Here is a 15714-nt window from a genome sequence, read left to right as displayed (position 1 = left end):
CATGCTTAGTTGCTCATTCATGTCCAACTTTTTGTGACCCTTTGGACTGTATCCTGCCAGGCTCCTCTGTCCATGGGATTTTTCAGGCAGGAATATTAGAGTAGGTTGCGATTTCCTCCTCCAGGGTATCCTCCTGACCCAGGGATCTAACCCACATCTCCTGTGTCTCCTGCATTGCAGGCAGATTCCTTAACCACTTGGCCATTGTAAAGCCCATGCTCTCCCTAGCCTCTCGATATAAACTGTCTTCTAAAGATTGTAGTTATTTTAAAATGTGGCGAACCATAGAGCAGAAATAGAGACATAGACACAGAAAACAAATGTATGGGTATCAAGGGGAAATGGGTGGGGTGGGAAGAATTGGGGGATTGGGATTGATTTACATAAACTATTGATACTGTGTATAAAACAGAAAACCAATGAGAACATACTGCCTGGCACAGGGAACTCGACTCAATGCACTGTGGGGACCTAAATGGGAAGGAAATCCAAAAAGAAGGGATATATGTTTATGGATAGCTGTTTCACTTTGTTGTACAGCAGAAACTAACACAGCATTATAAAGCAACTGTACTCCAATAAAAATTAATTTAAAAATACAGAGAACCATATCCTTGGTGCAACATTACCACTGGGTAATGGACATGGTATTATTTGTTCTCAGGTCCTAAATATCTAAATTCCTTGGACCATTCTCAACCTCAGCCCCAAAAAACATCTCCAGGAATAAATCATCTCCAACTGTCCTACAGACTTCAGAACTTGTAACTGGTTTATATACTCCTTCAGAACAGAGGATGAGTCTTAATTCTTGGTGTCCTACACAACCCTTGCATAAACCAGACGCTGAGCCAAGGTGTGCTACCTGAAAGATTGACAGGCCCTCCTGGAGCAGTCTGAAATATTCTTTCCCTCCTGGTGATCTCTAACTTTTGCTCTGTTCCCTATGTCACTGGGACTGAGAAAACACAGGTATCATGAGCCCCAAGCTTTCCAAGATTGCTTCCCCATGACATTAGGGACCAGCCAAAGGAGAGACAAAAGAGATGCTGAGTCACAGAAATGCAACCCAGGCAACCAGCCTAGAAGGAACATCCCAACATATTTTTTTTTTTTTTTTTTAGGGATGGCCATGTACACACTGCTATATTTAAAATGGATCACCAAGAAGGATCTACTGTATAGCACAGGGAACTCTGCTCAATGTTATGTGGCAGCCTGGATGGGAGGGGAGTTTGGTGGAGAATGGATCCAGGTGTATGTATGGAGAAGTCCCTTCACTGTCCACCTGAAACTATCACAACATTGTTTGTTAATTGGCTATACATCAGTACAAAATAAAATGTTTAAAAATGTTTACTTTTAATATTATTATTATTATTAAATATTATTGCTTCTCATTAAGGAAAGAATAATGCTTTCCTGGCCAAATCCTAACTTCTTAGCAGCTAGTTCTTTGTGAAGCACTTGAGTGATAATTGCCAGTGTTTTGTTATAGCTTTTGCCAGTGGCAAATGCTTTTCCATGGACAATCTCATTTTTATCATCATGATGTTACAGATGAGAGAAGAGAAACTCAGAAATGATTTGGTTGAAGTAATACAGATAATATGTGTTAAAGTTGAGACCTCAAGTCCGGTCTTTTCCATCATACAGGGCATAAAATTATGGGCCAAATCTTGGATTATGAGATCAGAATTTTCTTTTTTTTTTTTTTTTATTTTTTATTTAATAAATTTAATGCCTTTTATTGCCATACCTCATTTTACTGTGCTTTGCTTTAGTGAACTTTATAGATACATGTTTTTTTTTTTTTTTCCTTGTTAATTTTCTGTTTAGTTGATCTATCCATAAGTGTGAGTGGGGTATTAAAGTCTCCCACTATTATTGTATTATTGTTAATTTCTCCTTTCATACTTGTTAGGATTTGTCTTACATACTGTGGTGCTCCCATGTTGCATCCCAACATATTTATCAAGCACTTTCTTTACTGCTCCTCTGACTTCTTGTAAATGTATTTTGAGTAAAAGATCACAAGCTTTTCCATTTTTTTAAGCTCAGATGCTGAATTCTAAAATCCCAATAGAAATTTGAGCTTGGTCTTGAACCTGCAGACTCTTGCCCTCTCCCTCGCTCCTTTCTCAGTTGCAGTATCTGATAAAAGGAGCCAGCAGGCCCAGGCTGTGCAATTTGAAGTTGAGGAAACTCAGGGGAATATGACTCACTAAGGACACTGGCCTGGGGTGAGGGTATCCTAAAGATTATAGGGATGGGAGGTCCCAGGTCACTGCCCCCTTTCTGCCAGATCTCATAAGTGTCTGTCCTGGAATGATTTGCTAAAATATAATTTTCTGTAACTGGCCCAGAATTGATGCCTTATTAACTTCACTTCAGCCTCTCATAGTGCACAGTCTGACACTTTAAGAACAGGCATGCCTCCTCTAAGAAAAACATACATACAAAATTTAAGCTGAATATACTACCATAGTCTCCAAGTTTTCTGAAGTAGGAAAGAGAAACAAACTTTTATTGTGTGTTTACAATTTTCCAGCCTTTGTTTTATTGAATCCCTACACCGTGGAATGTTAACCGTTGACCCTGTATAGTTGGTAGTATTGTTATTTCACCAAGACACGAGAGGAGGGCTTTCTATGGCTTAGCCTCCCTCCACATTTCTTTCTGCCACCCCAGGTGGCCCCCAAGGGCACTCAGGAGAACCCAGTTTGTAGAGCATAAGTAGCCACAGGTCCCAGGCAAGCCCCACCTGCATTCCCTGGTGTCCTCATCTGTAACTGATGGGTCCGTTCAGATGAGCTACAAGTCTTTTTCTGGCTTTAAAGATTCAGCTTTTGCAGGGAAGCTGGGGTGGGAGTAGGGGGTAGAGGAGGGTTGAAGAGAGCTGTTCAGAGCTTCAGAGCTAGTGTTGTTCTTCACTGCTAACTGGGACACAATCAAAATAGTACCAAAACTTCTCTGGAATGATTCCCTAGGAGTAGGCCAACATATTCAACACAGCACATCCCCATGCATTAGCTTATACATTTGACCACAGCCACTTCCCCATCACAACAGAAGAGCTGAGCAGTTGTGACAGAGGCCATAACCAGCCACTGAACCAAGACCTGGGTCAGTCTCAAGAAAGCCACCCAAACCCAGGCCTTCTAGAACAGTCACATCTTAGATTCCCTGGGCCTCTGTGTTTTCTACTTTCCAATAAGAGAAAAAAATAGCAGCTTCCTCCGGGAGCCCCTGGCACCCCAGCCACCCAACTCTGGTGGCTAAGTTCTCTGCAGATACAGAAGCTACATAATGAGGGGAAGGAAGAGGTGGAGAATTTTGATTACTCTTTGCATAATTTCTTCCCCCAGTTGCTATTCAGCTCTCTATCTCTTGGTAAGATTGTAAATGTTTCAGAAAATAGTTTATACTAAATATACTCCTTCCTAAATCTCATAAACATTTATTCCTTCCTACATAAACCCTAACCACTTACCTCCATGGTAAGTCCCTATTAGCCACCCACACATTTGTGGAGGGGAAAAATATGTTCTGTCATACACATAAACACACACACACACCCTCCTCCCACATCCTCATATTGCCCTCCACACACAGACACACACATACACACACACACACACACCTCCAACTCAACCCCTCCTCTATGGCTATTCTTACATAAGAAGGGGACTATTCTACACAAGTGGTCAGACTCAGTAGAGTACGGATCTTACAAATCATTAGACCCCCAGGGAAAAAGTGAAAGTGTTAGTTGCTCAGTTGAGTCCAACTCTTTGCAACCCCTTGGACTGTAGCCCACCAGGCTCCTCTGTCCATGGGATTCTCCAGGCAAAAATACTGTAGTGGATAACCATGCCCTTCTCCAGGGGGTCTTCCTGACCCAGGGAAGATCTCTTGCATTTCAGCCATATTCTTTACCATCTGAGCCACCAGGGAAGACCCAGATCCCCAGAATAAGCCAGCAACTAATTCTCCAGAGGCCACCATTGCACCTGAGTGACTGTTAAGTTACCGTGTACTCAAGGCCAGGCTCCTGTGTCTACAGCTGCTAGGCAGTGGCGTGACTGGCTTGGGGTTCCTCATCCCTTCAAGGGATGTCCTGCTGCTTAGCTTCCTGTGGCAACTCTGTGGCCCACAGAAGTTGTGAGAGGCAGCTCAGCACCGCTTGGACTCAGGACCAGACTGCCTGGGTTCAAAGCCTTGGCTGTGCCATTTTCCAACTCTGGGACCTTAAAATGAGTTATTGCAGCTTACCATGCCTCAGTTTCCTCGTCTATAAAAGGAGTGTAATAATGATGGTAATAATACCCCCTCAAGGAGTTGTCATGAGGATTAAATAAGATGATAATGGTGAAGTGCTTACAATGGTAGTGGGCACTTAGTAAGTGCTACTGTGGGCTTGTTAAATGAAATGAGACAAGTCCCCTCTCCCCTGATCTCCTTTTCACCCTGAGGATTACTGCACAATTGGAAGGGGGATTACAGGATTTGTTCTGCCATCTTCTTAGAGGCTGCAACTGTCTCATCCAGGCAAACAAATCTCTTACTGGGCAGCTGGCAGAAAAAAAGAAGAGAAAGGTTCTTACCTCATCACATGGGAGAGACTAGAGCTAGGCAAGTGGGCACCTTGGTGGGGCCACTGCAACCCAGCTAGTCCCCACCCTGCAGCCAGTTTGCCCAGTGTCTTGTTCACTGATGGGAGGATGGTCTGATATCTGGTAAGCACAGCCCAGACACAAATCCCAGGTGTTATTTCCCAAGGGTGACATTGCTGCCCTAGAGATTCTCAGAAATCAAGGGAGCCCTCTGCGGTTCCGCTTGCTAATACATAAAAGGGCAGAGGTTATACACTAAATAATTTAATATGTGTGGTGCAACTTGCCTCATTGAGGCAGAAGGAGTGAGAGACTGTAGGCTACGTCCGCTTCAGACTTCAGGTCTCCCCAGCACCTGCAGGGATGTCCTTCTCCCTCCCACCTCCCCCCTCACCTCTGCAAGTTCTCAGGCAGACCTTCCTACAGATGGGGCCCTTACCTCTGCTCAATGTTTCTGCCTCTTAGCTGGCAAATACAAACACAATGGAAAACCTCAGTACAACTAAACCAAATAATTGTTCTCCTCCCTCAGGAATGGGGAGGAAAAGGAGCATCAGGGCAGACGTTTCAACAGCCTAATCCTTCCCCTTCCCCCCATGGTTATATCAGCCTACTCTTGCATGGCCCAGCCATTGTGTTTCCTTTTATCTGAAACCTAATTACACTAAATACCAGAGCCCCCACAATTATGAAAATTTAAACCAGCAACGTATGTGGGTCTTTACGAATTTAATTTTATTTCCCCAGATTCCTAATTCATTATTCTACAGTAATTTTTGATTTTTAAATTAATTTGCATGTTAGTACTTGGGCAGAATAGAGGGGACAAAAATATTAACTTTTATTAAACACAAAACATATAGACAACACTCTATATCTGCTTTTTCAAGCATTTGCACGTTTAATACTCACAACATGGTCTGAGATGGGATTTTAAACTACAATTTAGAGATGAGGCTCAGAGAGGTTCAATATCTTGCCTAAGGTCGCACAGCTAGTAAGTAAAAACCTGGGAACCAAACTCAGTTCTCTCTCTATATATAGATAGAGAGAGAGATAGATAAAGATAGATATCTTTCATGCTCTTTCCACTGCATCAGATAGAGGGAATGCTATTAGAAGTTTGACTCAGGGGCTTTTCTAGAAGGGCTGTCCTCCTCAACCCCATATAACCTTAGCCTGCTACTGCCTTCCTTGAGGCCTCAGTTTACACATCTATATTAGGAGAGGACTAAGGCACTCTTTGAGGTCTCAGGATATTACTATCCCAAGATTCCAGACAGCAGCTCCCAGAGAATTTTGGACTAGACCTTCTTTCCTCAGACTGTCTCTTCCTACACCTGTCCACCTTCAATCCTTTTATTCACCCCAACCATCTCAGAGGGTCTCCTTGGCAGTTAAGAAGCCATAACCTCACAGACCTTGAGGGTCCCAAGAATCTCATGGATAGGCATGTTCTTCAGACAACTGAACTCAGAAGGAAAAGGAAAAAGCGCTTCTCAGCTGAGAATGGGACCAAGATGGGAGTCAGGAAGGCTTATCACAGTACCCAACTGTATACTGAAGATCAGAGGTCCACTTCACAGCCTTGGCCACCACACTCGCTGGGTCACATCACAAGACTGGCCCCAGGAACTTCAACATTGTCTCCCCCAGAACGTGTGGCCAGGGTCCCTCACCCATCGGATCCAAGCAGCAACCTCCTTCTGCGTGCAATGGTGCACACACCATGCCGTATTACAATGTGTCTGCGCAATGACAAGCTTGCCCAGTACAAATAGTACAGACTCTATCTCATGAACGTCTGTGTTACGAGCACCTAACTTCATGCTTGGTCCATAAAAACTGCCCAACGCATCCCGAATAAATAAGCAAACCCCCTGGCTTAATGTCTCCAGGACAGGGACCCCATCCGCTTCCAGTGTCCCACCACACTTTATGGAGGGGCATGCCCAGTGGAATAGGCAAGCTTTGCTCCCAACCCTTCAGATGAATTGCCTATCTGTCCTCACAGGAGGTGGGGAGGGCAGGGACTTTTCAGTCCTCAAGACCTAACAAGAATTTCTGCTTTGTCGTGCCTGCCAGTGTCTGCTCTCCCCTTTGGCTCCTAAGAACCCAAACCTCCTGCCACCAGCTGACAAGTCAGAGGCAGTTGGTCAGCTGTTGGGCCCATTTACCCAAAGCTGGGCTACTGTGCTGCTTCTGTCACTGAGTCAAAGGAGCCTTGGGACCAAAGTGCCTGGGTGTGAGGGCGGCCCCTGGGAAGTGCCACCTGGCTGCCCTGCCTGGCTTGGCAACCTGGAGCTCCAGCTGCCTGTTCTCTGCTATGAGAGCCCAGATCCCCCTCCCACCACGCCCAGATCTCGACCCTCAGAGTGGAGGTGGTGGCAGTGACCCTGGAAGTGGAATTGGGGACAGCAGCAGGGGAGGGGACAAGAGGCTATTAGCAAATCAAAAGGGGAGAAAACAGAGGAAGGAAAACACGGTAGCAAATTAAAGCACTACGTTTTCTTTTTAAAAAATGCAATTCTAGGGAAATCTGCTTTTAAATGAAACAATCAGTCTGTTGTTATGAAGTATCTCAGGTACCCTTAATATTGACAAAACCTTTTCCGTCATTTTTTTTTTTTTTCTCACGGCAAGCTGGGTATTAGGTTCATCCCAGTAATTTCCTCTTACCTCTTCCATTCTTCACACCCCCACAAACCCACTGAGTTAGAACAATGCTCTCTGTCTACCTTTGTCTCAGACATACTCCCAAGCATGTTGGTTCAGGCTCTCCTTAGAATATCCCCATATCCTCCCATCTGTTCACTCATTCGAATGTGCAAACAGATTCTCACCTACGGACCGTTCTCTCCCACTCTCCCTCCCTCCCTCTTCCCATCCGTGCCCCTCACTCCTGCCCGCGCGCTCACACACACACTCACACGGAAACACACTATAGACGCCGATAAACACACATGCCCTCCTTCCCAATTCAATCCTAATCCAGTTATCCGGATCTCCCCATCTCCGCTCGATCTCTCCAGACGGTCCCGGCGTTGAAGCCGTGTGAAACACTCACCTCCAAAGCCTGTGGGAAACTTCATGAAGTGAGAATAATTTCCATACATGTTGACTCTTCAGTTCATAGTCCTCCCGGGCGCGTCTGCTCAGTGGCTCGGCCTCTCCCTGCTCCCAGGCGCAGCCGGGCTCCCTTCAACTTGGGCTAACAAGAGTGGTCATCGCTTCCTAGCAGCCCGGGCAGCTCGGGCTGGGCCAGCCCTCTGGGATTAGTCAGGAATCTGCCTCTCGATCTGAGCGTCCACATCGTGCGTCGAGCCGGCGGTGGCGGCAGCAGCTGGTGCCTGTCAGTAATCACGCATAATGCCGCCGCCGCCGCTGCCACACTGCCACCGCCGCGCTGCCGCGGGAGGCAGATCCTGTTGCTAGTTTGATTAAGTCGGGGCAGGGCTGCTGCGTGCGACTCTTACAGCTCCCGGCTGGTCCCCAGAGGTCCCCACCGGTGGCACGATCTGTTATCTAGGAAGCCAATCGATGTGTGACTGACCCAGAGTAGGTCAGGACAGAGGAGGGGGAAGTGGGGAGGGACTCTTTAGATGTCTTTTCTTTGACTTGCACCCCCCCCCCAAATCAATGGGGTTTTATTAAAATGGGTTTCTTCCCTATGGCTTCTAGCTATCCAATGCACTTGGTGTTTGATCTAGGAAAGGAGGTGGGGATGGGGCGAAGAGGGAACAGACCCCTTCATAAACCCAAGATTGGCCAAGAGTGAGAGGTCTTCCCCAACTTGGGAAAAACTAATCCAGAGTGGCCCTTAGACTTGGGGTAAGCACCCCCTGCTCTGGTAGCTGGAAGCATTAGTCTGTGCTCAAATGGTCGAAGCTTGAGAAGGGCAGTTAGGAGCCAGAGCTCACTCACACAGAACACAGTACAGGTAGGGAAGACAGGCAGGTGGTGCTCTGATATGTCACTGAAGGGAAGCATTCACCTTATATACCACTGTCATCAGGCTGCCTGTTCAAAAAGTGCCATTGAGTCCTCGCTGACACAGAGCTTCTTTGGTGGAACCGACCCACAGATCATAGAGTCTATGCATCCCTTTGATGTTTGGATCTGCTATATGGTTTTCCTGACAAGCCACTGCTCCACCTATATTTGAACACCTCCAGTAATGGGAAGCTCACTATCATTTCATTCCATTCCATTTCTGAACAGCTCACGAGAAAGTTTTCACTGAGCTAAAATCTGTCTCCTTCAGGATGGGGAACACAGGTATACCTGTGGCAGATTCATTTCGATATTTGGCAAAACTAATACAATATTGTAAAGTTTAAAAATAAAATAAAATTAAAAAAAAAAAAAAAAAGAAAACGAAGATCATGGCATCTTGTCCCATCACTTCATGGCAAATAGATGGGAAAACAGTGGTAGACTTTATTTTTGGGGGCTCCAAAATCACTGCAGATGGTGATTGCAGCCATGAAATTAAAAGATACTTACTCCTTGGAAGAAAAGTTATGACCAACCTAGATAGCATATTCAAAAGCAGAGACATTACTTTGCCAACAAAGGTCCGTCTAGTCAAGGCTATGGTTTTTCCATTGGTCATGTATAGATGTGAGAGTTGAACTGTGAAGAAAGCTGAGGGCTGAAGAATTGATGCTTTTGAACTGTGGTGTTGGAGAAGACTCTTGAGAGTCCCTTGGACTGCAAGGAGATCCAACCAGTCCATTCTAAAGGAGATCAGCCCTAGGTATTCTTTGGAAGGAATGATGCTAAAGCTGAAACTCCAGGACTTTGGCCACCTCATGCGAAGAGTTGACTCATTGGAAAAGACTCTGATGCTGGGAGGGATTGGGGGCAGGAGGAGAAGGGGACAACAGAGGATGAGATGGCTGGATGGCATCACCAACTCGATGGACGTGAGTTTGAGTGAACTCCAGGAGATGGTGATGGACAGGGAGGCCTAGCATGCTGCGATTCATGGGGTCGCAAAGAGTCGGACATGACTGAGCGACTGAACTGAACTGAACTGAAACCATTTATAAATGTCCCTCCGACATATCCCTGAAATTTTGCATTTTTTTCAATCACTTTTTTCACTCAGATGGATAATTTTTATGGTCTATTTTCTGTAATTTTTCTTATGGTATCCAGGATGGCTGAGTCAAATAAAATCTTACTTTATCATGCAGAAGCAGAAAAAAATAAAAAATAAAAAAAAATAATAAAATCTGTCTCCTCCCCACTGCTTCTGCCCACAGGTTCTAGGCTACTCCCTGGGGCCACACAGGAGAAGCCTGTGGGGTCTTTCACAATAGGATCATCTGCAAATTCGGAGATAAATCTCCCAAGGCCATAATCTACATTCTCTACGCATTCTTGTCTTTTATTCATTTCACATATCACCAACTGTTCAAGTCTATTCACAATCTATCCTTCTTCTATGAATGTACTTCAATTTACATAGATACCCTTATGGTAGGGAAAGGGGTCAGCCAGACTTGGATGCAATACTCCATATATGGTCCAAATCTTCTCCTCGTGGTGCATGTATTGGGAGGGCAATGGGGGTGCTCTCAGCACACCCACCAGAGGTCAGGGTCATAATCTGAGCTCTAAGGGTTTTCTTCAGATGCAGCACTGCACATAGACAGCCACAGAGGCAGTCAAATCAGAGTCCCATGGTGGGGAAATAAAAAGCAAGGTTCACATGGTAGGAGAGCCCAGAACAAAAGCTAAGAATAAAAGGCTAGAGGCAGGAACAGAATCGTGATGGCAAGAGGGGAGGAGGCCAAGAGGGAGGGTCAGAGCAAAAGCAGGTCAGAAAGGAGGAAGAAAGATCAGGCCAGCACTGTGAAGAGTCTTGTTGCCCAGAGCTCCCCTAGCAGGCCTCTGGTCTCAGAACATCAGCTGAGACCCACATGGACGTGACCAGTGAGAAACATACATGGAATATCATTTGCTAAATTGCATTAGCTCTGGGCAGCCTCACATGCTTATTCATGTAGGAATTGATAAATCCCTCCCCCCAAGTTGTATTTTATGCACATCCCCCATTCCATTCTTGGGCAATTGGTTTGAGAATCAATAAGCAGTATCTTCCTATATTCCTCTGAAATGAAAATGTTTAAATTCATCATCCCAGAATTTTTGAGATCCTGCTTCCTTTGTCCAGTGTATTTTTTAATCCTCTCCCCATATAATGACTTCTGAAGATCTGATGAACTGCTTTCCATATTTTATACAACTCATGGATAACAATATTGAAAAGGATATAACAAGGACATCTTACAGCCTACCACTAGAAAGTCCAATCATTAGTATCATTGACACTTTGTTCTGTCACTTGCTAGTTTTATGGCCTGGAGAAGCCGTGCCTAAAAAGAAAGTACCAATTCAGGAGCCAGTCTTGCTGGGTACAAATCCCAGGTCCATTGCTTATAACCTCAAGATATTGGCAAGTTACTAAATCTCCCTGAGCCTCCATTACCACATAGGTTTGTTGTGAGGGTTAAACCAGCCATGCATGCGTGCTCAGTCACCCAGTCATGTCTGACTCTTTGCAACCCTATGGACTGTAGCCCTCCAGGCTCCTCTGTCCATGGGATTCTCCAGTCAAGAATACTGGAGTGAGTTGCCATTTCCTCCTCCAGGGGATCTTCCAGACCCAGGAATCGAACCCACGTCTCCTGCTTTGCAGGTGGATTCTTTACCACTGAGCCATCTGTCAAGCCAATACGTATTAAACACTTAGAATATGCCAGAAACATAGTAAATGTGCAAGCTATGTGTGTAAACTATTTTGATGATGATAATGATAATGATGATTATGATGATGCTATAGCTCAAAGCAAGTCGATTAACCCCTTGTTTCCCTTTTCTCATCTGTAAAATAATGGAGCAGGGTTAGATATGTTTTAAAATTCCCTTCAACTTTAAAATTCAATACAAACTATAATATATACACACCACTATATTTAAAATAGATAACCAACAAGGATCTATTGTATAACACAGGGAACTACACTCAATACCTTTTAATAAACCATAGTAGAGAATAATCTGAAAAGAATATATGTGTGTGTGTGTGTGTGTGTATATATATATAACTGACTTACTTTATGGTACATCTGAACCTAATACAACATTGTATGGAGAAGGCAATGGCACCCCACTCCAGTACTCTTGCCTGGAAAATCCCATGGATGGAGGAGCCTGTTGGGCTGCAGTCCATGGGGTCGCTAAGAGTCGGACACGACTGATCGACTTCACTTTCAATTTTCACTTTTCACTTTCATGCATTGGAGAAGGAAATGGCAACCCACTCCAGGGTTCTTGCCTGGAGAATCCCAGGGATGGGGGAGCCTGGTGGGCTGCCATCTATGGGGTCCCACAAGAGTCGGACACAACTGAAGTGACTTAGCGGCAGCAGCAACAATATTGTAATTCAACTATACTTCAATAAAAAAAATAATAAATCTAATAAAATTTGTAAAATAAAGTAGAAAAATCCAATGCAAATTAATTCACTACCCATCCATTATTGTCCATTTTCTCCCGAGAGGTATCTGAAGGAAGCATCTCGCTGAAGTACCAACAACATTTTCTATGGTACTCCTGTCAGAGAAGAAAATGAGTTGCTCCAACATAATCGGCTTTTTGGTGAACAGGTGCTGGCAAGGGTTCTTCCAAGTCCTATAAAGCCATCCTTTAGCAAGCTCGCTGTAGAGCCTTGTCCAAGGTCAGTGTCAAGATGATCTGTTGGCAGTTTGTGGTGGACTCCGCTTTCTTCCCCTTGTGCTAAATTAGGTGTACTGTCTATTTCCTTTCCTCCCAGAATGAAGACCAGATTCCTTAGTCTGGCATGGAAAGGCCTACCATGCCATCTCATCCTACCTTTTGAGCTTTACAGAGGGAAAGAGTGCTGGTTCAGTTATGTGAGGCCCCCACTGTCCAGCTGTGTGGTCTTGGGCAAGCTCATTTATTCTCTGGGAAAACACCCACACTGCCAACCTCACTGAGGTTTCTGGGTTTGGTTTTGTTTTATGGATCAAATGTGATGAGAGCTGTGCATGCATTTTGGTTTAGTTTGGGGTTTTGTCTGTTTGTTTTATACTAAGAAGTTCTATGCAAACAAGGGTGTCATATTTTCTTGCTTTTCTTTCTTCCCTTTCTCTGATGGTCCCTTCTGCTCTGGCTAACTTGCTTACTCACTGTGGGAGCCCAATATGCTCATTCCAACTTCTAGTTCATTGTTCATACCCAGTTACCCTCTCCCAACAAAATTTTTCCACATAAACACTAAAACACACAATAGGTGCTCCATAACTATTTTTGCATTAAAGAATGCTTGACATGATCAGATCAGATCAGATCAGTCGCTCAGTCGTGTCCAACTCTTTGCGACCCCATGAATCGCAGCACACCAGGCCTCCCTGTCCATCACCAACTCCTGGAGTTCACTGAGACGTCCATCGAGTCAGTGATGCCGTCCAGCCATCTCATCCTCTGTCGTCCCCTTCCCCTCCTGCCCCCAATCCCTCCCAGCATCAGAGTCTTTTCCAATGAGTCAACTCTTCACATGAGGTGGCCAAAGTCCTGGAGTTTCAGCTTTAGCATCATTCCTTCCAAAGAAATCCCAGGGCTAATCTCCTTCACAATGGACTGGTTGGATCTCCTTGCAGTCCAAGGGACTCTCAAGAGTCTTTTCCAACACCACAGTTCAAAATCATCAATTCTTCAGCGCTCAGCCTTCTTCACAGTCCAACTCTCACATTCATACATGACCACAGGAAAAACCATAGCCTTGACTAGACGAACCTTTGTTGGCAAAGTAATGTCTCTGCTTTTGAATATGCTATCTAGGTTGGTCATAACTTTCCTTCCAAGGAGTAAGCGTCTTTTAATTTCATGGCTGCAGTCACATGATTAGACCCCAAATATCCCAGCCTGCTGTCCTTATGGGTTACCTTCCATCTGGTTTAACATTCCATAACAAGCCATAACGTACTAAGCCTAAAGCACAAAAAATATGAATGTAGCTTTTCTTTCTAATCCACATTTTTTGCTTGGCACCACTGTGCCTTGTTTAAGATCGTTATTGATATAACAACTTTATCCTGAGCTAAGCCCTTCTCAGATAACCCTGTGTCTCACTCACTCCAGTGTCTCCAGCTGGTCCTGAATTTTCACTAGGATGTCAAACTAAAAACCAAACACTCAGTGTCCATACTGGGAATCACCAAATCCATTCATGAGAATTCTGAGCTTACTTCTTGTTAAGGCTAATAATTTTTTCTCCTTAAACAATATGTTCTGCTTTTATGAAAGCCTTTTGTGCCTTTGGATAAATGAAAAGGGCATGTGTTTTCACTAGTATGTTCAACACAGACTCAATTTAACATCTTATATTCACTCTGGTAATGAAAGGATATAGATTTAACATTGGTCTTTCTTTTTTTTTTTTTTTTTGCTTTTGAGTAAATGGTGATAGAAATAATAATTTGCAGTGAACACAAATGAAAAGCCAAAGTTACTTATTTGCCAATTGCCGGCATTAAATATAAGATTTAGACACAAATATCTCCACACTGAGGTTATGGATTAATATTTTTATATTTGTGTAGTACTTTACCTACATGACTGTATATTGTTTCAGTTATTTTCCTCAATACTGAAGATAAATAGGGCAGGTGGTATTATCCCAGTTTTATAAATGAGGAATTTGAGACTAAGGCTGTGACAGCAGAGAAGGAAAAATAGCTACTCTAACAAATTGGATTTTGGATGTGGTCTCACAGTTAGGTAGTGACAGAAATGAGTGTAAACACTGGGCCCCAACTCTCACTCGTAGCCAATGTATCTTGCAGCAGACCATAATCTTTCTCTTATTAATGATATGTTTCTATTTTATGTGTCTTTCTGTGTGTGTAAGGGGATTTCCATATATATTGTTTTTTTCTCTTTGCTGTCCCTCATTCATTTGCTTATCATTTAGCCAACACTTATCGAGACCTTTTTGCCTGTCACTCACTGGGGATATACTAAGGGACAAGATAGATAAAGTCCCTGACCTCATGGAGCTTATGCCAGCTGATGGGAGAGGTGGATGCCAAACAAATGGTCACAGACATAAATATATCATTATAATCTGTGATAAGTACAAGGAAGGAAAATAATTGGATGAGATGAGAGACTATAGCAGAGGAATCTAATTTCAGTTGAAAGGTCAGGGCAGACTTCTTTGAGAAAATGACAGTTATACTCAGACCTGAAGGATGAGTAGGATTCAGCCAAGGTGAAAAAAAAAAGCAGTGGGTGGGGAGGGTGTACCAGACAGACTCTAAGAGCCTAAGAGACTCTAAGAGCCCTGACAAGGGAGCTGAGCTTGGTGCATTCGAGAAGCTAAGAAATGAGAACGTTCAGGTCTCACCTTTAGATGACCTAGCCGTCAAGATTTCCATCATCCCATTGTCCTACCACAATCCGATGTTGGACACGCCATGTCAGCTGTGTACTACTGACAGCCTCCCTTCTTTTCTCTCCTCCACATGCTGGTCAAATTCAGATGACTTGCCGTTTTCCCAAGGCACCACCCCAGTAATCCATCTTTGTTCTGCTTCTCTGCGCAGAACAGCCTTCCCCTCTTTCTGTTCTCCATCCAAATACCACCCATTCCCCCAGGCCATTTTCATGGCGCCTTTTGGGTGCTCTTTGGTTGAACCTTTCTCTGTCCTAGACTCCTGTAGTCTATGGTTGGGTTGGGACCACTCTTGTGTCACCAGACATTGTTATTAACTCCTCATGTTACTTTAATCATGAATGCAGCTGAAAACCTGTCCTACTAGAAGCAAAGCTTAAATAACTGTCAACTTGGTCCGAGTCATTCTTGAAGCCCCATAAGCCTTTACAACAGAGTCTAACACATAATAGAAATCTAGTACATGTGAGACTAGTGAATAATTAAGTTCACTGATTACGCTGAGATCTCCAGGGCATTGGACAAAAGGGGGCCAGTGTTCCTACCCCAACAGTCTTTACAGCCCACATTTCATTTTCATGAGTTCCCTTTTCTGGAATCACAGGCTCT

The 15714-nt window shown here is 44.2% G+C and overlaps 1 protein-coding gene across 2 annotated transcripts in view; it reads right to left on the bottom strand.

Moving 5' to 3' along the window:
- Nucleotides 1-8158, bottom strand: part of RXRG (retinoid X receptor gamma) — a 61036-nt gene extending 52878 nt beyond the window's left edge. Inside the window, exon 1 of one of the 2 annotated variants that reach the window (XM_061399811.1) lies at nt 7684-8158. In XM_061399811.1, the coding sequence (XP_061255795.1) occupies nt 7684-7732 (49 nt within the window). In that variant the 5' untranslated portion in view covers nt 7733-8158. The remainder of the gene's footprint in view (nt 1-7683) is intronic. The other variant, XM_061399819.1, reaches the window with a different exon arrangement.
- Nucleotides 8159-15714: the final 7556 nt, after the last annotated feature.

The sequence above is a fragment of the Bos javanicus genome, chromosome 3 (genome assembly GCF_032452875.1).
Source record: "Bos javanicus breed banteng chromosome 3, ARS-OSU_banteng_1.0, whole genome shotgun sequence".
NCBI classification, from domain to species: domain Eukaryota; kingdom Metazoa; phylum Chordata; class Mammalia; order Artiodactyla; family Bovidae; genus Bos; species Bos javanicus.
The sequence above is the reverse complement of the archived record's forward strand: the minus strand, read 5'-3'. Positions and strand labels throughout refer to the sequence as shown.